Genomic DNA, 25,358 nt, shown 5'->3' on the forward strand with positions numbered 1-25,358 from the left:
TAAACTCCGCGGCGATTTGAAATATTGCATACAATGCATTTCGCAAATCGACCTTCACATACTTGATGATGAAAACAACACTTGAAATCCAACCAAACATCAACAGAATTATCATTATTATGACAATTATATGACGACGTAGTTTGACTAACGATGTCGTGTTTTTTGGTGGCGAACAAGCGTAAATATATGTGAAAAGTTCACGATTCAATTGCAACGGCTCCATGGATTTTCAATGTTATTAAACAAACTCTTAAGAATAATTCAAGGGACGTTTTCAACTCTTTTAAGAAAAATAACGGTTCCTATTATGCTTTACGACTGACTCAATTCATTTAGATTTTCGATCTTTTATAATAGCGAAACAAGGCAGTGTATTAATTCCAGTGTAGGTTATATGCACCGAAAATTACAGTTTATGGTCGTCAAGATTTTCCGATTTTCTGTCACTGCAGTGGATAACTTGGCAATTTAATTACTATTACGAGAATATTTTGATCGAAATACGCTTATTTTAGAACAGTAAATGCAAAACGGCAACGGCAATCAATGTCACACATTTCTTAACATAAAACCGTCGAAAATGATTTGATGGTGGTGACATTTATAATAACATAGGATTGAATTTCCTTGAAAATGCCTGATCTCTTCTGTAAAATAGGTCTCAAAAGCTTTAATTGAAATAGTCACAAGTTATGATATTGGTATGTAAACTGGATGTTTTGGCATAATACATGAGGGGTTCCGAGGAAAAATGTTACGTAGAAAAGTTCCGCGGAAAAATGTTCGGGAGCTAAATGATATCATTTAGCAAAGCTAATTGGTACCAAATAGCTCAACTAAAACTATTTGGTATCAATAAGTTAGGCTATTTGGCACCAATTAGCTTTGCTAAATGATATCATTTAGCTCCCGAACATTTTTCCGCGGAACTTTTCTACGTAACATTTTTCCTCGGAACCCCTCACATGATATTAAAGATATTTTGATACGTCCGATTGAATGTGGGCGTGTCATTACTGTTATTGGAAAGACTTTTTTTTCGTTTTTTGTCCAGTTTGAATCTGTTCCGTGTTTTCCTCAAGTATTTGGATAGCTTAGCTTCTGTTTTGGCAAATCAGTACCTTTTCAGAAGGAATACATGCATGATTTTCTGGAAGCATTAAGATTAATGATTTGCTATAGATTTTAGTTTTCGAATAAATGTAATTGACTTCCGCTCTAGACCATCAAATTTTCCTATGTGAATTTTGGCGAAATCGATTAAAATAACAACGATAAGAATAAAAATAAATCCGAAGCCAAAGCTTTCGTAGACAGCAAGCAGACGAATATTCAGTTCAAAACAATGCCAATAGATGTCACTACCGATTCATTGAGAGAATCACGAATGTGAATTGTTTATCACAAGTTCAAGTGTTTGCTTGCAAATAGACCATTATCAATACTTTGCAAAAATAGAACATTCTACGCACTTGAATATACATTGATAATGTATTTTAAGTAAAAAAAAAAACTCCAATTAATCAAAGAAAAAGTCAAGATTTGTTTTTTGTTTCATTTTAAATTTAATAAAAAAAATCATTTTAATGTGACATAATACATGCAATGAACAAACAATTGAAGAAAGTCTTTTTTTATCTAAAACAATTGAAGTAAATTGTATTTGTTTTTCCGTTATTCGGCTGGTGTGAATTTATAGAAAATAACACCTGCGAAAGATAAACAAGGAAATTTAATTATTCATAAAAACAAAGAACTTTGAAGGCTTTCTCACCTGATGGATTGATTCGAATCGAAATATTGTGATTTACATTGTAAACATCGTTGAGCACATTCTCTTCATTAAACAAATCCTATGTGATTGGAATTAATTTAAAACGTTTATTTATTAGACCTTCAACCATTTCTGTGCGATCACTTACCGTAATTTTATAGCCTTTAGCACTTGTTAATCCTAAATCACTTAATTTAACTTTTGTTGCATATGGTGAACCATCATCACGTTTACTAGCCCAAGCAACAGCATACGAATGCAATCCATTTACAACTGGTGTTATCGGTCTGACCCACGTCTGCATGGAAACAATTCGCAGAAAAAGAAAACAAATACGTTGAAATTATATCAAATATATTCAAATCAAATGTTGACTTCAACATGATCGAATTGGCTTTCATTTTCAAATGATTTTAAAAGTAAAAAAAATATATTCGGATAATTTACCTCAATTTTTCGTTCAACCTTGAGCCGTTTTCCTTGAATACCCAGTTCATCTTGATTCACTGCAATCACTTGTGGATTAATAAGAATTTCACGAAATTCGGGTCGAATATTCTTCAAATCATTTGACATTAAAAGTGGTGCAGCTAAAATTGCCCAAATTGCCATCTGTGATTCACTTTGGTCCACCGTTAGTCCGTAGTTTCCGATGAGTAACTATCAAAAATTAAATGAATTGTAATATTTCATGTGAAATTACTTTCGAAATAGAAAAAGATAATTCAAATATTAAATGTCAATTTTAATTCAAACTTACCATATCGGGATCGTTCCAATGTCCAGGCCCGGCATGCGGTTGAATTCGTGATGCATTCACTGCAAAATAATCACTGATTTTGTTGAGTGATTCATACGAATCTTGAATATCATCCCAGTTTCGCCATAAGTTACAATGTTTTTTCAACGCTTCATAGTTGGGCTGAGAATGGAATAACAAAAAAAACAGCAAAGAAAGTTACCATATATACTAACCATTAAAAAAGAATCATGAAAAATAATGGAAATGTAGAAAAGTGTGAAATAGACCTATTTCCCTAAAATAATAATTGGTTACATACCATAAGACCTTTCTCTTCTTGATAAACCGGCCAACTGCAACTGTACACCATGGGGCGTCCTGTTGCATTCAATAATCGTCCAAACTCTGGATATCCCTTGTCCATGTCATGAATATCAGCGTAACATCCATCCAATTTGACATAATCAACATCCCATTTGGCGAATGTTTTTGCATCCAATTCCATGTGATTGATGACGCCAGGATATCCCATGCACGTGTGCGTGCCATAATCTTCATAAATTCCAAATTTCAAACCTTTTGAATGAACCTATTTGAAATTGAACACTTGATTAGCTATTTTACATTTAATTGCACTAAGTCGCTCTCTTTTTGATAATATTTTCTTTTGTTCAAATGAATTTCACTTATAAATAATAAACAATGTGTAGATTTTCAATCACTAAAATAAATATTGTGTAAAATGTGCTCACATAATCGGCCAAAGCTTTCATTCCGCTGGGAAAACGTTTTCGATCGGGTACAAGCTCTTTGGTGTTTGGATCTCTTTCCATTTCCATCCAACAATCATCAATTATAACATATTTGTAGCCAGCCTTCTTGTAACCATCCTCAACAATGCGATCAGTTGCATTTTTGAACAGCCATTCACTAATTGAAACGCATACAATAGCGTTAAATGAATGTTTTATGTTTGCCATCAACTACAATTGACATCGACATCTCTCTCTTTGTAGTTTGATTGTAAAATTACCTGATGCATTCATCTGGATATGTATCACAGTCGGTGATACATCTATAGCGTTGCCAGCTCATCCATCCCATTGGCGGACGTAACGCTAGACCGTTATCCAGTGCATTGACATTGCTGTACTGCAGGCAAATAATTGCCAAACCAATATAAATCGTACTCCACATTTCTATTTCTAACCGTGACAATGAACCACAAAATACTCTAACCAAAAACGAAAAAAAATACAAAAAAAACACACAATGCGTTAGTTATTGTTCTGTACTCTTGGACACGCGTCGCCGTTCTATCACAGACGTCGACTAATTGTAATTAAATAAACAATATGAAGTCGATTCCATTTTATAGAGTGAACGACATTATTTTATCTATCTTCATTTCTCTTTCGTAGCGACCGTTCTGTTCTCGCCGTGATTGCCCATTCTATATTCTGTTTTATTATACAATGTGTATGATTATGATGTCAAGTAGCTACATTTCATCCACTTAACTGATTAGAATTTCGGTATTTATATTCCACATTTTATTTTTTTTCGTCCGTTCTCTCAATATGTTTTCCTCTCAACTTTTTATCATATCGACCAATTGATTTATATAATATAATCATCGTAAAATGAAGACAGGTTTTTTTTTTCGTCAATTAATATTTAAAAAAAAAAAAAAAAAAACAACATACACACGCCGAACGTGTATCTCATTTTTCCAATTGGGCACAAAGAAAAAAAATCCTCATCCGCACCACGTGTTAGTAACAGTCTTGTTATTGCTGTTGTTATTATAGTTCGTTTTTATTTTTATCGAATGTCGAACCAAAACAAGTTTCAACAAATTTCTTGCTGTGCATCAACCTCAAACGCAAAGAGTGTACACAATTCACTAACACCAATTCCAGAAATGCGATTTCCGATGAATTTATCAGCAGGAATTTTGCATGACTGTTTTTTATACACAGGTTTATTTTGCATATCGTCTACTTAATAAAATCTTTAAACACACAATTTTATGACCAAAATCAATTTACGGTTAGAATGATGCTTGAGTGCTGAAAACTAGTTTAGACTAAATCTATCGACAGAAAATATGCTTTCGATTCTTATATGTGTTTATGAAATTTTGCCGACTAACTGTCAAACATACACAGTTTGCAGATTTTTTTTTTTTGATTTCAATACAATGATGTGACATAAAATGTATATGTTTGCAATCACTTATAATACAGCTCATACAATCAACTTATGTACGTGCATAAGCTGCAAACGAAACAAAAAGAATCAAAACATCCAGTGTGAATAATGTCAATGGCATCGGCCATAGTCGGTTAAATGGTATGCTATCAGTGTTAGTGGGTCATTGTCCTTGGCGTTAGTCTCTCCTTCTATTCAAAACACGGGACAATAGCACGTCAATTCCCATTTATAAGCAAAAACGTCTTCTTTGTGAGCACAACGGACTGTGCTCCAAATATTAAATCAGTTGGTAAGACAAGGACATTGACCAATGAATTCGAAAAAAAAAGAGATTGTAAACAAAAGCCATAACATTGGACAACACACACCCATCACGAGAATTACAATCAACAAAATCCGATCAGTCTACATGGCGGAAAACATTTCAAAAATTAATTAAATTTCGATTTGTTTGAATGTTTGAATGAGCATGTATTTGATTGCTTACGCCATCTATATGTTTTTATGTGTACGTTTGATATGCGATGAAGGCAATGCCGTCTACCGTAAAATATGGTAAATTTGTTGAATTTTCTACAATGATATTAAATGTCATGTGACACAAATGGTGAATTTACTGTGTAAGCATTGATAGAAGAGAAAAAAAACAACACCACTTTGAGTGTGAATACGTTGTATGTGTAAATTGTCGTTCTCGTGCAAATCAGGAGACCAACAACTCAAAGAAATTCCAATCAGTTTTCCTCGTCGAAAATAGCCAGTGTTTTTATTTTCGCTCAAAAAATCCAACCTTTAAAAACCGTAAGCAAATTTGTTTCCAAATATCGTATCGTAGAAAATTTGTTACGAATATTTTCAGTGTTTTATGTGCATAGAAATAAAAAGAAAAGTTAAAAAGCTAAAGGGAACTTTTTTTTCAATTTGAATCATGGGACTAAATCAATGCATTGAAACTAAAACTTCTGTTTGACAGCACACAGATTTTATTTTATTGGTTTAGTCTTGTATATCGTTCTCTTTTCGTGTTTCAATGGCAGTGCAATGGCCAAGACAAGGATGGACACAATACGAAAGAAAAAAAAATGAACTTGTGATTAAGAAAAAAATAATAATGTTTCTCATAGAGAATGAACGAACGAGCGAAAAAATGTCATGTATGATATGCATACATTTGTGTGTTTGATTGTTTGATCCTGCGTACAAAATGAAGAATCTGCCAAATTTTCTATTTTTCAATCATGAATGTTTATTCGATTGTACAATTTGCAATGCAATTTAAATCGCAAAATAAAAAAAAATCACGAAATTTAACGTCGACATTGGCCGAACGGAGAGAGAACTACAGAGAAAAAAAAACACAACACACACATATACTACGATATGTTTTACATATATGGATGGCATCACAAGACTCACAAAACAACATCAGAACAGAAAAAAAAAAAACAAAATGCACTGAAAATGTTCGATTAATTTAATGCAATTGTAAAAACAGGTGATTTATCTCCATAATCCGTGCAAAACGTTTCGATTTAAACCACATGATATTCACGAGATTCATTGGTTGTACCAAAACACAGTATCATTTTTCACCATTGCAAATGTCATGTGACCAGTGAGTAAAACAGCTGACTTCAATCCAGTGTTGGATATTTGAAATTGGAATTCAATTAAATTTCCAATTGAATTCAATGGGACTTCTAGTTTTACTCTTATTGCACGATTTTTCGATTTTTCTTTGTAACTAACATGTTAATTTGATGATTTATCCACGGAATTTCATTGAAATTCAAATTTTTGGGTATGTAAACCTTTTTTCGAACTTCAAATTGCACTCGACATATAATTAAATTTAACAAACATTTTTTGTGCATTTCAGACGAAAAAATGCCCATCAAAATCAAATATTATGTGGAAAATGTATGTGTGTGCATGTGAATGCCGTCCAGTGGAAAAGACATAATGTGTCGAAAATGATGTGTCCCGTTCAAATAATGAATGTCGTTAAAAACCTCTCCATCATTCGACCATAATGTTAACGATTCATTAAGGAATTGATTTCGTTAGAAATTTTAGCGGTTTTTCGTCTGATCCGTTTTTATTTCTGTACCACAAGGGATTCAAGACAGTGTATGGCGCAAACCATTGATTTTCGTTGACCTTTTGACAACAATTGAAGCCTGTATATTTGTTATGAAAACAAGTCACGCGGTCTCTCGGTGCACCGTCAAATGATTAAACCTTGTTCAAATTTGAATTGCAATGTAATTTATCGTTGGCAAATATTAGATCAAATACCTAAAATCATGGCTACATAATCAATCTATGGAATTTTGTGCGAAAGGATAACGTAACACAATATGTGTTTTTGGAGACCACAATAACCAAAAAAAGAGACGAATTATGCCCAAGATAACTAAATTGATTAATTTGATCTTGCCGAAATATTTCGGCGACGCTATAAAAAAGAGGTGGCTGCCACAAATAAATCGGATAGCTCACGCAACGGGCCCCGTTGTATGAGTGAATCATGCATGATTTCATGTTTGACATTTTGACGTCGAGGCATAATCATTGAAGAAAATAAAAGAATGGGAAATCCTTAACAAAATCTAGATACGCCGGCTGACGTATTTTCCGCTTTCTTGAATTTTGAGTCGAATTTTTTTCGCTTGAATGCACCCCTTCAATTTTATCTGAATATTAAACAAGAATCAGAAACACATTAACAGATGAGAATAGACTATGTGTCGTTACTAGTAGCTAGATGATAACATTTATGCGCGGAAATGGTCATCAACCATCATGAGACATGATTGAATACTGTAATATTGAATTGAAAGACAGAATTATGACAGGCGCGTCCCTGTCAAATGCTTGTTATCATGACATTAACGTCGGCTACCTCAATTTTTTTTCCCCATTGTTACGCGCTCGTTTGAAATCGTAACGAGATTGCAAACACACGCATTCTAAAAATGAATTATAAAAGAAAAACGTTCAGTTACGTTTTTTTTCTTCATCAAACAAAAAGAAAACAATTGTGAGTACACACTATCATAAACAACATCCATTCACCATTCTATTTCAATCGATAGCCTTTTCACTTCGAACGAATATTAAATAAATAACAATACGATTTTGTGTGTGATTATGATTGTGATGATGTGTTTCTTTACTTTGTTGTGGAGTTGAAATAGTGCGCACGTGGAAAACTCTTTTTTCATTCCATAAAAAAAAGTTGGTATTGTGCTTATGTTTGTACGACAACTTGGAGTTTGTCCAACGCCACATCGAAGCACAATTATTCTATCCATTTCACGGAACAAAACAGCTGGATTGCAATAACCGCTGACGGTATTGGGCCAACTCATGTACAGTCTTTGAGAGTGTATTGACACATACAAACACACAAAGATTGAGACACACACATACCGAGCGTGTTAACAGTCGACAATTGTTAGTCGCATGGTTTCGATTCAGTCGAGTGTATGATGTTATTCGCATCGGTTGAATTCTTCGGAACCAATGTTCTATCACTCGCTCTACATTTCTGTTTTCGATTTCAATCGAAACAAACAGAAAATTTCAAATTAACCAATAATAATAAATTTACGACTTATTCAATTTACACACCACACTTTGCTTCGAAATTTTGAATATAAAAATAAACGCCAGAAATAATTATCTTATAATAAAAAGAATTCTTTTTTTTGTTGTTATAAAATCAAGCGCAAACGGATTTTCTCCATCCCGGCAATAAAAATAAAATACTCAATCGACCGAGCGATTTTAACGATTTTCATTTATTTTACGAATTACATTCGAAATTCAGTTATTTTAATGATTTTTTCGTTCATTTTCTTTATTTAATTTTAGTACTTCTTTTTATTATTTTCAAAATACGTTCGAACAAAAAGAAAAATTTTTGGTCGATTTGTGCGTGCTTGTGTCATCATCATAAGAAGCATTTTCCATTCGGGAATCGAAGAAAACATAAAAAAAAAACGAAATTTAAATTTAATGTGTTCGTGGGAATCGGGCGTTTTTGTGCGTGGAAAAGTTCAAAAATATCGCTATTACTTGACTATTGTTCCTACTTCGTATGAACAACATTTTATACCACGTTTTAAACATGGAGTTGATATGTTTGCTTCCCCAATCGGTCCAACTAATTTCCAAGAAAATCAATTTTAATGATTGTGATAAATTGGTGAAAATGTGTGCTGTACGGTGATTTTCCAATTCGATCGTCGTTATCGTCGTTTGTATTTTTGTCCCCATTTTTGTTTTGTTCATCGTTGATTTCCCAGCGAAAAATTATTCTTATTAGTTTTATTCTTTAGAATTTATTTATTTTTTTGCTTCATTCGTTTCCGGTTTATAAAAAAATAACTCACATTCACCATAGTGTAAAATATTTAAATCGCAATTAAAATCAATTTTTTCCTCGATTCAAATTGTGTGAGTTTGTTTGTGCCAGAATTCAATTATAAGAAATTCTTAATTCTAAATAAAACGTATTGAACTTAAATCGAAAAGAACAAGTCCATTTGCTAGTTAAGATAAGCAAATGCCAAAAAAATTAGAAAACGAAATAAATTAGAGATTTAAAAACAACGGTAAAAAATATTGAGACAACTGTGTGCTGTTCATCAAATCGAAGATTTAGTTTTCTAGATGGTTTTGTTTCATTTTTGGTTTACGAAACAAAAGGAATCTCTGAACATTTTTTATTTTTAGGCGTAATATTGTTTGCCAATAATAGAGCCAAATTCAAGCAACATCGATTCGCGACGACACACACGCACTGTTCTGTGGAGCCAACAATTTAAAAAGCAACTGAAACAGCCGATTTGTTAAAAAAAAAAACAAAGAAACAACCAAAACAAGATTTTACAATGGCCGAATATTGGTTAATATCTGCACCCGGTGACAAAACAATGCAACAAACATGGGAAACCATGAACAACGTAACCAGCAAACAGAACAATCTGTGCGTCAACTACAAATTTCATATACCGGATTTAAAGGTGAGCATTTTTCATATTCATTTTCTTTTTCTAGTTTTTTTTTTCATTTTATGTGCGCTTCATTTTATCACTCTTTACAAATTTTCTTTTCTGCTTAAATTTACATTGATTTCATGAATCGCATTACATTATGTTGCCGCCAGCGTTTTGCACAATTGATGCTGGCGACGGTTAACGGCATCTCGCTGATGGATCGTTGAGTCTAAGTGTTCACATTGAAAATGATCCATTTCCATTGATTGAATTGAGTGCATAGCAATTATAAAACGGCAACAAAAACACGGGAATAAAGCTGCAGAGAATTATGTCACTATCTTGGCTTTTTTCACACTTCTACCCTCTCTCATTTGCTCATTTTCACATCACTGTGCAATTAGATTTTAAATTATGTAAATGAGAATTGAGTTCGATTGGATTTCATTTCAGTGTTGTTGTTTTTTATTTGTTCGCTCTTTATTTCTGACAACTTATGGCCGATTTATATAGTCTGTACAAATGCGGTCAAATACATATATATACACAAACATTTTGTGTGGTTGTTTTTCCCCCCCTTAAACAACATACAAATTGGATGGTGTTATGAATGATATTGAATTCCCGATTTGCACGCCAACGGCCTATGGTGGTCGACGTTTGTGGAAATATGGGCTCTTGACATTCTGGAATGAAAGCGAAAATTATTATGGACGAAGAGCGATGATTTTTCCTTTGTATGGGTAGATAGATGTGTATGTATGTGCGTGTGAAATCGCCACAAACCTAATGGTTCAAATGGTAGTGCAATGTATTGTATAAAGTTGATTGACCGCCATTTTTTTTAATCAGCGTCACATTCGTTTCAAATTACAGAGTGTGAGCTGAGGAAAATTAGCAAGCAATGTGCTAGCAAAATTAGTTAGCAACACATATTTGCACAAATACGCATACATTTTAGAGAGGAAGGGAACGTTTTTTCTACCGGTTAATTCATATCTATATGTATATTTGTCTGTTCGCGTATATTTTTTTGACGCAATATAGTCGCCACATTGATCAAACATTTTTCGTTGGCTTGACAAAATAATGCTTTTGCCACTTCTTCTTTCATTCACGCTTTGGGCCCAGCACTGAAGAGATGAAAAGAGTATTTCAAATTGGATAAATTCATTGAAATGTTGGCATTCATTAAAATTTACATTTTCATTGTAATGACGAGAAAATGCGATGATTCACGCGCTTGCATTTAAAATTGTTTCCGTTCGCGGTTGTTTTGTATTCGATCCAATATGATAACATTTCGGAGCTAAAGAAAAAATATATGTATCAGCAACACGTGTTTTTCTTTTGTTCTTTGTGTGTTCATTTCGGGGTTAAATATAAATCATATGATAATATATTGAGTAATTACAATTTGTAATTTATGGATTTTCCCCGCAAGCAAAAAAAAACGACGCTTTTTTGTTCATGTATTATTTTATGGTGTAGATGCGCGCACGCACACTGTTCAAACGTTTAAATAACATAGTCGAATACTCTCGATGGATTTGAATACATTTCGAACCGTTTATGCATTATTTCACTGCAAACACCCATTCATTCCAATTTTATAATCTTATCACATGTTCAAAATTATTTCATGACAACAATGTTGCCACATCGCGATTCATTTGAAGGGAACAGTTTCGGGTGTCGAATATTTTGGTAATTGTATCGATCATCACGCTTTCAGCTGCTGTTATATATTCTTTTTTGCGTTGACACCTTATCATCTTCCTAAAAATTATTTGTTCGCCCATCATACCACTTTTAAAGAGCATAATTTATTAATTCGTCGTTTACTTTGCACACAAGGTGACAACCACGATATATTGAACCGACAACATGGCAATGTTCTTATCAATAGACGCCACTGCTCGGCAGAGATATCCAATTATTAAAATGTTGGATGAATTTTTTTTTTGCATTTTTCTTTTCAATTAATCTATTCGCATTTAGAAAGGTCTAAAATTAGCATTTTCAAACAAACAGACGGTAAAATTTATAAAGTTCAACAGACACTTTATCTATACATTCACACAAAATGTTGCCATTCCTCTTGCTGTATATTTTAGTACAAAAACAGAACCATTTGAATTTATTAATTATTGGATCAATGTGTGTAAGCTGATGGACATATGATATTATTCTTTAAAAAAAATGACGAATGAACGCACATTGAACGAAGGAAACCGTGTGCATGTTGCTCATTGTTACTCTACTGTTGCTGTTATTTTCCCAAAAAAAAAAATTATGTTGAATAATACATACATTAAATGAGGCGAGCCATTCTTGAGACATACATACAGTGGAATGGGGAAGAGAGAGAGAAAAGGGCGAATACGCTATTTGTAAATCATCATAACGAAAACCACACCAAAATAAGGTTGCAAATGCCAAGTTAAAAGCTTCCATTTTTGCCGTTCACAAAAAAGCTTCTGTTTATGTATTTTTTGTTTGGGTTTCCGATGGCACATCGTAAAACTTTCTCGGCCAACCAAATATATTAACTGGGTCTTTCTCTGGTCATTTATTGTAAATGACCAAGTGTGAGAAAGATAGATTATAGTGAAGTATGCTTAAAATGTGCCATAGTTTAGTGTGTGTGCGCGACTTGGTCGATTACTATGTCGTAGCTTTTTTTCTATTCTAATTTTGTATATCACATAAATATGTGACAATAATCGATTGATTAATTTATTCATTAGCGGAGCGAAGGACATTTGTGGCATTGGTTCACGGTCAAAACTAGTATATAGTATCATTCAGAACCATAGAAGTTAAGAGAGAAAGAGATAGAGAAAAAGAAAACCCGTTTTACTCGACATCAACAACAAGATGAAAAAAAAAAGCATGAAATTCGAATCATGTTGTCCGAAATTGTAAGCGCGTATGCGTGTTGGCATGGCACGCGCCAATATTTATCTTCATGTTCATGCATTCTCACTATCAGTTTGATTGCCATCATTTTATTTGTATAATTCGTGATTCCTTCCGCCAAATACACGCATACACACATACGCGCTAGCACAAGCAAACATACACTTTTCGCCAGATGGTTGATTTTATTTTTCGTCATTGTTAATTTTTGCCGTCTCATTTTACCCGACGCCTTGGCTCTGTTATTTCACGCTGGTTGCGCGTCTTGTTTTGATGGATGTTGTCGTTGTAGTTGCCGTTTCATTGTCCCGTTGTTGTCTTTGTTTTCTTGCTTATAATTCGACACTATTTTATTGCTATGCGTTTCGCATGTCAGTAATCAATAATCCCCAAGACGAAAGCGTGTCACATGACTAATACCCTTATAAAAAAAATTTGAAAGCTTTGTATACGCTTGTCACACATAAAATAGTATATCCAAAAACACTATTTAAATCTATATCATTCATTATATAAACTCAAGTTGCCGCCACGGCTGCCGCCTTCTTTTCAAATGAATATCATCTAGAGAACACCGCCGAGCTGAGGCTCAACCAAATCCACTGACACCAACATTTTATGTGTTTATATCTCTCTTTTTTTCAAATGAAAATAGCAAACATCAACAACATCCGAAATAATAATTCGATGGAATAACGACAAGTTACACATCGATTGGTAATTTTCCAAGCAAAATTCTTTGGTTCACTTTGGATATAGAAGGTCCTTTCGTCAAATGTTACATCAATAAAATACGATTTTTTGTCTAGTAAAATTTTCCACACAAAATCATTCACTCAAAAGAGCCAACAAAACAAAATAATTTATAACACACTCACACATCAATATGGTGAAAGAAAAACTTTGCTGTGATTGACTACTGTTTTATCAATGCATCATTTTAATAGATGTCTACTGTAAAATCGATGTTCATTACATGCTTTTATTAAATTTATATCTGTGTGGCTAGAGCGGTATTTGAGCAAACGGCCAACATTCAACAAGTGTGAAATCCACACGATGGATTAAAGGGCAAAAAACTTGTGAGCCCAATGTCTGGAAATATATCGCTATATGTTTTTAATGTTTTATTTTTTTCGACCAACCACTGTGCATTTGTAAGTAAATCCCGGCTGATGTATACACTGGACTGGATCAGTTGGTGTGAGGCAAATGCACAAAAAAATAATCTTATGTTTAGTGGTCGAATATTGTATATTCGCTATTTCTGAAGTAACTATATCGCAAACGCTCGTATATGAACATAAATTTATCTCTATAGAGTAAAACTATGTGAAAAAAACGCACATATTATTATCTAATGTGATTTTTTGGTGAAATGAAGCCTGATTGCATCATACATACTACATTATTAAAAAGGAAGTGCCCATTATAGACAGTAATGGGAGAGATTATTATATTGATAAATGCCATACTGGAATTACTCTGTTTGACTTAATTACATTATTTGTCTTTGCACAACGTGTCCGTAATATTGATATTTCATTTATGCATGTAGTTGTTGTAGTTTTTCATTTGATACATTTATTGAATTCATTCAAGGATACAAATATTATGTTGACTATTCTTGACAATGGCAACGAGCAACGATATCCTAATGACTACACACTCTCCCTCTCTCACTCTAGTCATTTTTAATCCAAAAGAAGCTTTCCGTCGTGTGCCATTCTTATCTCAAAAACTGATTTTTTTCATCCTACGTCTTCCAAATTCATCAAAATTACTCTCAATAAAATCCCCCTGTCCATATTTCATTTCGATGATAATTTTTCATACCGCAATCTATTTATGTCCATCATGTGCTGTTGTAAAATGAGAGAAAAATTGCGGAAAAAAACTCTCGCAAAATCTGGATTTTTTTGTTTACGGAAAACCATTTACATTACCTTTATGGATGACACCCACATTTTGTTCCCCTGTTTCAATTGAAAATTACATTACATTGACCAATTACGATGTGTTTGTACGTACAAAGTTTTCCGCATTATAACAGAAAATTCATCAACGGAACTTGCATTATAATTGAATCACAAACAATTTTCATGATGTCTTCTTCTTCCTGAGTATTTCTAGTGCTTTCATCTCTCTCTCTCTTCGAATATATATTTTTATTTTCTAAAGATGTACACATCGTTCAATATACGAAGTGACAGGACATATATTGTAAAAGTCATTGTGAAATATGAATGTGTACAATGTACATACATATGTTGAATTAAGTAACACCAACAATGTCTCCTAGATACTCTAATTTTATAATACGTGTTATTCGATTCCCAGGAAGTTAACACTACATATAAAGGCGAAAAACGGTCAACTACAGATTCAAGGGTATCTTTTTTTTCGATATTCGAATGAAGATAATCTGGTTTACTTACACACTCCGACACACACACACACACAATCATTTTAAAAGAAGCAATCGAAATAACCGAAAACGATTTTCGATTTTTCGATCAGGGAATTTGTTGGGATTCATGTGGGACTATTGACTTTGTATATATTTATAACGTGTGTCGCCATCGGTGTGTGCGCCAGTGAAATTAGATAAATTTTTGTTCGGAATGAATAAGTCATAACAAAATCGATTGAATTTGTTTTTTTTTCTATTTGATTGGAATTGATTTGGGCTTGAAATTGCGTGCTTAAAGATGTTCTTTCAATCATCTTCATGCAACGCCAAACTTTGAATGTTTGTATATGGCAAAAAAAGGGAAGAAGAAGAGCGAATTCCAAAGTGAAAACAATTTGATCGAATTGTAGCACATAAACTAGACAAAATAAAGCAGTCAAAATTTTATAGTCGCCTCTGTGCCCATTGTCATTTCGTGTTTATTGTTGTTTCGGTCTCGTCCTCGTGCTTTATATTTTATAAATAAAAAAAAACAGTAACATTTTGTCATCATCGCGCACCGTTTATTTACTGAAAGATCAAGAGATAGAAAGTTGGAGGGGGAAAGTGATAGAAGTAGAGATAGACTGAAAGTACTGAAGCAAAAACAAAACAAATGTGTTTCAAATGCGAAGTAAAAAAAAAGCAACGAAACTTATCGATTCCAAAATTAAAAATAAATGTCAGTTCATTAAATATTTGATAAAAAAGTTGCTGTGGCAATTTCCAAGTTGTCCTTGACTTTCATTCGTGTGTTCATATTGTACTTACTCAAGCCGCGCATTAGTTCGTTTGCGATATATGCTGTACGGATGTGTTTAGTGTCCTTTGTGTGCCTTTTTTCGGAGGACGTGGAATCTAATTCTCCTTCAATCGCTACTATCTCTTCAAAAATAGCCAACCATTAATTTCTATATAAATTCATTTGCGTATTGGCCACACTTGCCATCTTTTTGCAACTATCTGTGAACACAAAAGAGAGAGAGAGAGAGCGGTGTTGATTACGTCACGGTGGTGTCTAATGTTGAAGGGAGAGAAGAAAAAAATTATTAAATTATACAAAAGCGAACTACTCATATTATATGTGAACAACAACAATGACATCGAAATGGTTGGTTTCGCTTGTAATAAGAACCTGTGGTAATATCGCAGATAGTTAGCATTTAGTATTGTGTATTATCCATTAATGAGGTTGAAATACGAGGCGGATAATGTCGATATTTTCTCTACCCATTCTTCTGTCGCTTTGCCCGTCTATAAATAAAAACCACTCATTTCGATGGTTTATCGCTTGCCTCATTATTATCATCATCATCGGTTTTATAATTTATTCATTCATTTCATTCGACATTCGTTAAATGTTTATTTTTGGTTTACAATTTCTGCTGGTTGCTTTTTTTCCATCTCATCTATATTACTATTTCATTCCATTTTTTGTCATTGGACATGATCGAATTATCATACACGCACCATTCTTAAAACATTGAATATACGTCACACCATTCATTTCCATAAGATATCAATGCAATTGAATTAAAAAAACAAAAACAAACTCCATTACAACTCTGATCAATTCGGTGTCTTTTCTTTTCAGGTTGGTACATTGGATCAATTAGTTGGTCTTTCCGATGATTTAGGGAAATTGGATGGATATGTTGAATCCATCACACGTAAAGTGGCTACGTATTTAGGTGAAGTACTTGAAGATCAACGTGATAAATTGCAAGAGAATTTATTGGCGAACAACAGTAAGTAGAGTGTCATTTATTTTTTGTTTGTGTTAATTTATTTCTGGTTTTTTGTGTTCACTTCGTCATACACAAAAAATATGGAATAAAAACCCGAAAGAAATCCACTTCGAATGCAAGCATCGATTGCCTTCTTGTTCCTAATACACATCTAATTTGTTATTTGTTTATCAAAATAAATGGACACTTAAAATCCATCCTTACACCATTGAAAATGACACATTTTTCACATATATATACTCTGTTACGGTATAGTATATGTGAAAAAACACCATTATTACCATTATACTTCGTGGGTGAAAGAATTTTCACATTTTTGCATCAAATCAAATTCAAAACAATTTGCTACATGTATTATACAATGGTATTCGAATCATTTAGGTAATATGCACACTCTTATTAACTAACCATATTGTTAAGAGTACGTTTTATCAGTTTTTTTGGAATTGTAAAAAATCTTGCTCAATTTTTTTTTGCTTGTTTGAAAATGAGGTGAAGATATGTTTTCCTTTCAATTTGGTGATTCCAAAAGACGTTCTGCATAAGAAAATGTAAGAAAATTAACAACTGCAAATCAAATCGAAGTCCATTTTATTTTGCCTGTTGCTTCCAATTTATTAATATTAAGAGTGAATATGTAGTATGTGTTAAGTTGAATTTTGTTGTCAAGTGAAATAGATAAATATCCAGAATTTCTTCCATGAAATCGTTTCTTGTGAAAGTTGATGAACTTTTGACGAATCTTTATGAATTATTTGAACTTATGTGCGAGGGCGCCTTTCTTGCTCACGTTTTATCTTTTCTTGAAAATTCAAGTGTTGCTTGTCGTTGTTACGTTTATATAGTTAACTTGGCAGCCTTAAATTATTATCCCATTTTGATTAAACTGTCAAGTTTCAAGCTCTATTTAAGTATTTTAATTAACATTCAAGTGCGCTTCGCACCGGAATGTAATTACAGCTCAAAAAATTATGGATATTGCTTTCATTTCAATGGATACATAGACAATGTGTATGTGTACGCATACTGGAATGGTTTGATTTTCTCCATTTTGTGCATGTGATAAGAAATATGAAGCAAAAACAGCTTTAGCAGAAACGAGAATGTTTATTAATGTATATTGTTAAATTCCAGGAAAACTGTATTTTCAAATTAATATGCATCCCATAATTATGAAGATTTATTGAATTGGAATGGTGCCTTTTTCCCCTTTTTTCCATCGAAATACTTGTTTTCGCATCTCGCTTGGTCGTCCAGAAAATGTCTCTCGCAAAATAAATTTCCATAAAAAAATGATATACATGCATCAAATGCTTCATATGTGGTGTAGTTTGCCGCACATTTACACCGAAATCATTTGTAAAAGCAAAAATGTTTAATTAGTTTGAAAACAGGACTGTGTGAGCTGCATTTATGTGGTGATGTTATAAAATACTCCTCAAATTTTGTGCGAAAAGAGAGACATCGATGGATACATGGAAACAAGAAGAAAACTCGATTTTTTGTTCATTTTTGTTATTATTGACTTGCTCTTAATCAAATTTCAATTTACTTTCAATTCATTCAATGTCGCACAGCAAACAAAAGAGTTTCGGAGAAAAACTTTTTCAGTTTATGGTGTGTATGTGTGAAGTGAAATTGTTATTCTTGCACAACTGTCGACCATCATAATTGCAATCGTAAATTCTTGAAAATTTATTTAAAAAAATGCAATTAAATATCCTTCACCAAAGCGTTACAATCAGGGTTTTTTTTTTAAATCAGATTTAAATCAGCTTCCTGTCTTGCTGTTGCCATCACTTTTTCTGTCACACTATTCGCTGGGATACACTGTGACATTGTGTTTCATTGCAGATAAATGCTTTTCTGCTACTGCTGCTGCTGATGCAGACACATTAACAGTATAGAAAAAAAGCGAAAGCGACATTCGTGAAATGTTTGCGGAAAAATTGGCGCCAATCAGGTGGCTAGAGCCAGCAAACACACATACGTGTACGGAGAATGAATGAATACAGTAGCAGGGAAAAAAGATGAAAAGAAAAATATACGCATCATTTATGTTCGCGCTTCGTCGTAAATTCAAAACATCAAACTCTCTCTCTATCTCTTTCACTCGATATATGCTAGTTTTCCTATTTTGTTTTGAGATTTTCTGCGTTTTTTTTTTCACTTCTCGCAGCCACAGATTTGGATTCGTGCCAACGCTTCGCTCCACCAATTCAATTTTTATTACGTAAATGCAAAGAAATCAGTTGGAATATTCTTGTCTAAGTTGGCCATTGTTAAATTGTTGGCATCTTGTTGTTTATTTCAAGGGAAGTTTTTGTTGCCCCCATTTTGTGTGTCCATTGTTTACACCAATGTTGATTGATTCGAAATGTTGATATGTTATTTAGATAAATTGTAGCTCATTCCGTCACATTTGCAATACAATCAGTCATAGGACGTACCACAATGTTTCATTTGTTTTGTTCGTCATCTTCTTCTTTTTGCAAGTAGTTGCACATAAAATGATCAAAACGATAAACTTTACCACCGTGAAACCTTGGGCAAAGAGGCGATTTCGTAACGGCAATGCAACCTAAACCCATGCCCTTTAATTGTGTCTTTAGTACCTTCCGAATATAAAAATAGAATCGATGAAAATAGAAATGTTTGCGCTAATGGAATATGGTGACAAATCGTTACATTTCGAATTCCCAGGACGAGAGTCAGCGTCATTTTATATAAATATATATTTATCTATAGCGAATTCCATTGGGAAATTTTTGTCAAGTTGTATTGCCATTGAGCTGCTAATATTCCAAACAATTACAGTGCCAGTCATTTCCGCATAAAACGCCGCAAGATATTTGCTTGATTAATTTCAATTCCGTTTGCTCATCATCCGATTTTTGTCGCTCTCTCTCTCTCTCTCTCTCTCTCTCTCTCTCTGTCTGTCACACTCTTGTGCCCGTCATCCATATTCTATCTACGTCCATTGTCCATTGGGCCTATTGCGTTGTGGTCTCCTTTTCTTCTCACACTACCTCGTTAAACGCATTAATTATATCACATTAATTTATGATCATCGCGACATTTATTGTATGAGCAATTTATGGGCAATTTTCTCACGTATATGAGACCATAAACATGGAATTTTTCCTATTTTTATCAATTTAACGTTACATTTTGATTAAATCAAAGGTTACGCATTCTATTGAATGTTGGCTCAACCCGAAATGCTAACGATTTTTTTTCTTCTTTGAACACATTTTTCACCTTGATCTGTATAATTTTGGCACCGAATCATATTATTATCTGCAATTGTAACAATAATCATTCATTGCCAAAGAAGTTTTTAGTCACAAACAAAATCGAGATCATTTGTTACCTCGAAGAGAACAAAAATCAATTTGTAATAAGTGAAATCGACTCGAGGACGTGGTTCAACAGAGAAAATGGAAACAAATTTTCTTTTCATTGTGCTTGTGTTGTTGTGTATTTTTTTATCGATTTAAAAAAAATCGGGTGCCAAATGAAATAAGATATTTGAAACGGAACCGTCAAAGTAATGACGTCAAAACATTTCAATTAAATCTCATCCTCCCGGAAGAGACGAAAAAATAAAATAAACAAAAACCAATCATAAATAAAGAAAAAGAGTGCTTGCACCTCAAGGTTTTCATTTCCATTTCAATTCGGGGTACGAATGGAGGTTCTTTCGTTTGTATGTATGATAATAAAAGCTCGATTAAAAATCATTTTACTTGTTCAATCATTACATAACAATCTGAATGGGTCGAAACAATAGAAAAGACAACCGCAACGATGGTCAATAGCAAAATAGCAATAGAGCAAAGCCATATGAGTTTAATCAGTGATAGAATAGCAGATAACGCGCGTTGCTTGTGAAGCGATGAGGTTATTGAATGAAATAAAAGCTCAAACACATATAACAATTTTTTTTATCAATAAATGCGCCAAAATGTTGTTATATGATCGAAATACAGAGGAAAAATACTAAATTGAAAATCTACAAAATACATATTGTGTCCCATATATTGTCCAGTGAGCGTTGAATCATTTGATGGTCTCGTCACATTTGAACAGTGAATAATCGATAAATGAACGCACGAAAATGTTTTAACATGTAAATGAATTTCACGCACGCAATCGATCCTCAACACACACATTCTCGTTAGCGAGCGCCCGCTTACTCCATTTCAATTTCATATATGTCACAAATGGGATACACGTTGGCGGTGCGTGGTTTTGATATGATTTCTATTAAACAATGAAAAAAATGCCTTTATTAATCGCATGCTTTGGTGATAATGAAAAAAAAAACGAAAATCAGTTTGCATCTATTTCAATGTCATTCGGCCACACACGTGCCATTCCTTCGATGTCGCAAAAATTTATACGATTCACCCACTTTTTCTCTTCGAAACTGTCGACTCTATGTAATGACCGAGATTTATGCTATGAAGAAATACACACACACACAATTGTAATAGATTCATCTAATTATGAAAATGATCGCGAAACCTGCAAAAAATGTTGTGCCATTGATCGGATTTATCATAAATTTATGTCGAACTTAACAGAAATCCATTTTCTCAGCACACTTTTAAGGGCGTTTTTAATCAGCGTTTTTCATATTATTCATATATACAAAATACAAGTTAAAATAAATGGAATTGAGACAACATATTAAGATATTTTCAGGCAGCTAAATCAGCTCAGGAAGCCAACGCCAGGCGCCTAAAACAGAGTGAACAATAGCAGTGATTATTATGATTATAAAAACACTTACATTGCTGCAATAACAATCACTTCTATTGTTTTCACAGTGTTTCAGCGCTTGACGTTAGCTCCCTGAGCTGATTTAACTGGCTAAAAATATCCCAATATAATGTATGATGGAATTAATAATTAATGTTATGTGAGAAACAAACTTGTTTTGTAATTCAAAAAGAAACATACCAATTTTTCACACGCGCAACCCAAAAAGAAAACCAGAAGAGCTTTTTGAAGGCCAATTCATTTCATTTATTTTTCAACTTGAATTCGTTGTCAAAATGCAAGATTATGTTCACATGTGCATATATAAAAAGTTAAGTTGTTTACACGTTCTTACAACCGATGGTTTTTTTTTTTTTTTTCCTGATGTGTCACATTCAATACAATTTCTTTTCCGTATCTTTGTTGTCTGTGTATTCCATTTATCAAGCGATAAAGATTTTGACAATATTCACACACACACACGCTCGCGCGCCTAACCAACGACAAAAAAAGAATCGAAATGTAAAGTAAGCGGAAAAAGGCTTCCACCACAATTTTTTTCCATCGTTTACTTGGAACAAGAATATCATAGCACATCAAAACATAAATGTGTCTCATATACTTTTTGTTATGCGAAGATTTGTTTTTCTTTGCTTGTGTAATAATAAATGGCGTGTGTAAATGAAGCATAGCACAGGGAAGGATGAAAACAAACAAAAAACGACGAAATGAGGATAGAAAAGAGACAGGTCGTTCGGCATTTTTCTTTGACAGAAATTTCGAATAACAAACGATACCTATACATATAGACATACTTTATGTTGATTTTTCACGTATATAATCTCATAATATATATTTTTTTCTAAATCGATCATGTAGCGAATTTATGCGTAGAATGGAAAATAAAGAGCGCTTATTATTCGCATCGACATTTTTGAGAATATGTTTAAATAGATGTATTCACGACGTGATATTGGGTTGGTGCATTTTCATGCTGTTTCGAAGATTTTCATATTTCGATGGACGACAAAATATCGTTCATATTCTCTCTATCCTTCGTTCTCCCTCCATCTATCTCTCCAGCATATAACCACATCAAAAAGTCCTTTTTTTTTTTCTTGATATTGTGTTGTGTTGTGTGCTTTCTTGCGCTCGCTCGTATGTTGGTTGAGTATTTTGCTTTTTCGTTCTAAAAAAAATTAAATGGGTAAATGTGTAAGTTCACGTCCACTTTGTTGCACTCAAATGGAGAGCAATGGCGAATAAAAGTGAACGAGCGAAACGAAAGGAAAGACGAAGAAAAACAAACCACACAATACACAGCAGCAACTGAATATGTGTATATTATATGTATGGAAATAATACGCCAAATGACGCGACGTCTCGACTCCACCAAAATAAATGACCAAGAATCGGTTAGTTGAAAAATATATTTCATTTTCACGATCGGCATGTGTTTGTGCATTTGCTTCAATAGTAAAATGGTGTTCGGCATGTGATGTGTGCGTGTATATGGTGTTGTCGTGAGAATTTTTTTTTGCGCCGCGATATTCGATTACCCAAAGTTCTTAACTCTTCGCTCTCCGTTTTATCATTCGCTCTTTGGCTTTGTCTCGTATCTCTTTTCACCGCTTCGCCTTTCGTTCTTGTTGCTCATTTTTTTTTGTATTTTTTTACTGATGATTTCGTGCCATTTTATGGACAATGTTATGTGCTATTTTTTCATCGATAAGCCGTGTGTATCGATGTTAATGTAATTGTGACCATTAAATGTGTGCGTGTGTGCACAATGCGGGCTCCTGTGCGAATACTGATTTTTATTCCATTTGTTTGCTTCTCCTATTTATATCATATCTTCTGCTTTTTTGTCCGTGCATTTTCTCTAGATGGTTCCACATACATTTATAATTTGCCATATTTTGCAATCGTAGCGTATGACCACATTTATTTCTCTCTCTCTGACCACTGTGACTCGATACACAAATGGACTTTTTTGTTTATCCCTCTCTCCTTTTCTTATATTTTCTAACGGTCACTTTTTTGTAGTTTTCTCCGATTTCGCTTCTACACTTTCCCAACGCTCTCTATCTCTCGTTCTCTTTCTTCAGCTCTAAAACAAAACGAAAAAAAATGAAACAGAATACATTCACCACTGCTCTGGCAAAGTTCAAAAGAATTTGTTCAAACGCGTACTCCGCGCCCAGTTTTTCATTTGAACCGCGTGTTTCTGCTGTATTTCATTCGAATAAATACCGCGGCAATGCATTTTTTTTATCCATTTTGCTATTGTGCTTTTTTTTTGCTTTTCTTAAGCTCGTTTTGTCTTCAGAATTGCCTTTGTTCTTGTTCTTATTCTGGTCGTTGTTTTTTGTTGTCTTTTTACATTCCTTTTTGTGGCTTTGTTCTAATTGGGTTCAATGCTTGTGACAGCCCAATAAATTGTGTAAATGAATCTTTGCAAATTGGCGGTTGCTTGCCCTATAGATCGGTCGCACCGGTGTTCGGTAGCTCAATCAGCGGCAATGGCTACCACAATATGCAAAAATCGAATGCGCATAATAATTTATAAGTAATTAGTCTAATTTTTTTCTTGTTCCGTTTCGAATTATTGAATTAATTATTGTTTGAAATGGAAATGTGATTTGATTCAAACATTCATTTATGACCATACGTGCTTATGTGTGTGATGAGTACGAGCGAGCTTGCATGAACTACAACAAACAAACATACAAAAAATTCCTTTTTTACAATTCAAGATTCTAGTTTCACACTGACTGCATTTCAATGCAATCTAATAAATCACCAACAAATGATTTCATTCGAGAAACTATTCTGCAATATATATAAAATTCTCACTTTTCTCAGCAATTCGAATAAACATGTTTACGCCGTTTCGACCATGATAGAATTTCTTACGAGTTCTCAATGCAAAACATTTGATTGAACGCACAAATATCGATCATTCTTTGAAACATGACACTTTGTGGATTGTTTCTGATTGAGTTCTGTTACAGTTTATTCGTAGAAAAAGTAATCATTATTATTTTGTTTTTTGTTTACGATGCTGTGATTTGAACGTTATTTTAAGTTGGATTAGAAGTGAATTTGCATTTAGATGAACGATTAAATAGTATTTTCATTAGGAGCTTTTTTTTTTGTTTGAGCTAGCTCTGAAAAGAAATACATTTACAAATGAATGGGCGGAAAGATGATATCTGATCACGTTTCAACAGATACTGAATGTAAAATAAATTCCTTGAAAATGTAATTAACATACAGACAAACACATCTTCAACTTTAACACACATACATACACTCATACACCAATTAATTACTATTATGCAATTTTTCTGTTTTCTCTCTCTCTCCCTCCTGATGATCTTCCAAATCATTTTATTTTCACGAATTCATGTGCAGTTTACACGAGAGATTCACTGTTTTGGTTTTAGAATATAAGAGTGAAAAATGAATCTCCTTTGGTCAGTGACAAAATCAAATGGCATTTTTTTTCGGTTGACATGATTACAGATAGTGATGAGGTTTTATATTTCCACTGCACTGAACCGACGATGAAAAAACATTTTAATTGAAATTTTTGTTGTCGTTGGTTTTGGTTTTAATTTCGGGATTCGTTTTTTGCATACGAAGCAGATTCTTGTTTGTCAGTGTCAACGATGTATTGTCGATGTTGCATCATATCTTGTATGCGTGCGTGTATCGTGCGTTA

The 25,358-nt window shown here is 33.4% G+C and overlaps 2 protein-coding genes across 4 annotated transcripts in view; one reads left to right on the forward strand and one right to left on the reverse strand.

The window, feature by feature from the left end:
- Positions 1–1,544: 1,544 nt before the first annotated feature.
- On the reverse strand, positions 1,545–4,697 carry LOC116345086 (alpha-N-acetylgalactosaminidase). Of its 3 annotated transcripts, none has more exons than XM_031774136.1 (9): positions 4,571–4,697; positions 3,553–3,753; positions 3,272–3,449; positions 2,839–3,108; positions 2,538–2,699; positions 2,225–2,437; positions 1,926–2,075; positions 1,778–1,856; positions 1,545–1,712 (listed from the first exon to the last, which is right to left on the reverse strand). In XM_031774136.1, exons 2-9 carry the CDS (start codon positions 3,714–3,716, stop codon positions 1,678–1,680), a joined length of 1,251 nt encoding a protein of 416 aa, XP_031629996.1. In that variant the 5' UTR covers positions 3,717–3,753; positions 4,571–4,697; the 3' UTR covers positions 1,545–1,677. The 3 variants fall into 3 exon arrangements, with proteins under 3 accessions (XP_031629996.1, XP_031629998.1, XP_031629997.1); XM_031774138.1 differs by lacking the exon at positions 4,571–4,697 and adding an exon at positions 4,546–4,562; XM_031774137.1 differs by lacking the exon at positions 4,571–4,697 and adding an exon at positions 4,226–4,442.
- A 652-nt stretch (positions 4,698–5,349) lies between these two features.
- The window catches only part of LOC116345365 (V-type proton ATPase subunit C), a 28,341-nt gene continuing 8,332 nt past the window's right edge, over positions 5,350–25,358 (forward strand). The window contains exons 1-3 of the mRNA XM_031774661.1: positions 5,350–5,537; positions 9,480–9,769; positions 16,711–16,864. Coding sequence (XP_031630521.1) covers positions 9,638–9,769; positions 16,711–16,864 — 286 coding nt within the window. The 5' untranslated portion in view covers positions 5,350–5,537; positions 9,480–9,637. The remainder of the gene's footprint in view (positions 5,538–9,479; positions 9,770–16,710; positions 16,865–25,358) is intronic.

This window comes from Contarinia nasturtii, unplaced genomic scaffold, assembly GCF_009176525.2.
Source record: "Contarinia nasturtii isolate CC-2019 unplaced genomic scaffold, AAFC_CNas_1.1 Cnas_scaffold_1240, whole genome shotgun sequence".
NCBI classification, from domain to species: Eukaryota; Metazoa; Arthropoda; class Insecta; order Diptera; family Cecidomyiidae; genus Contarinia; species Contarinia nasturtii.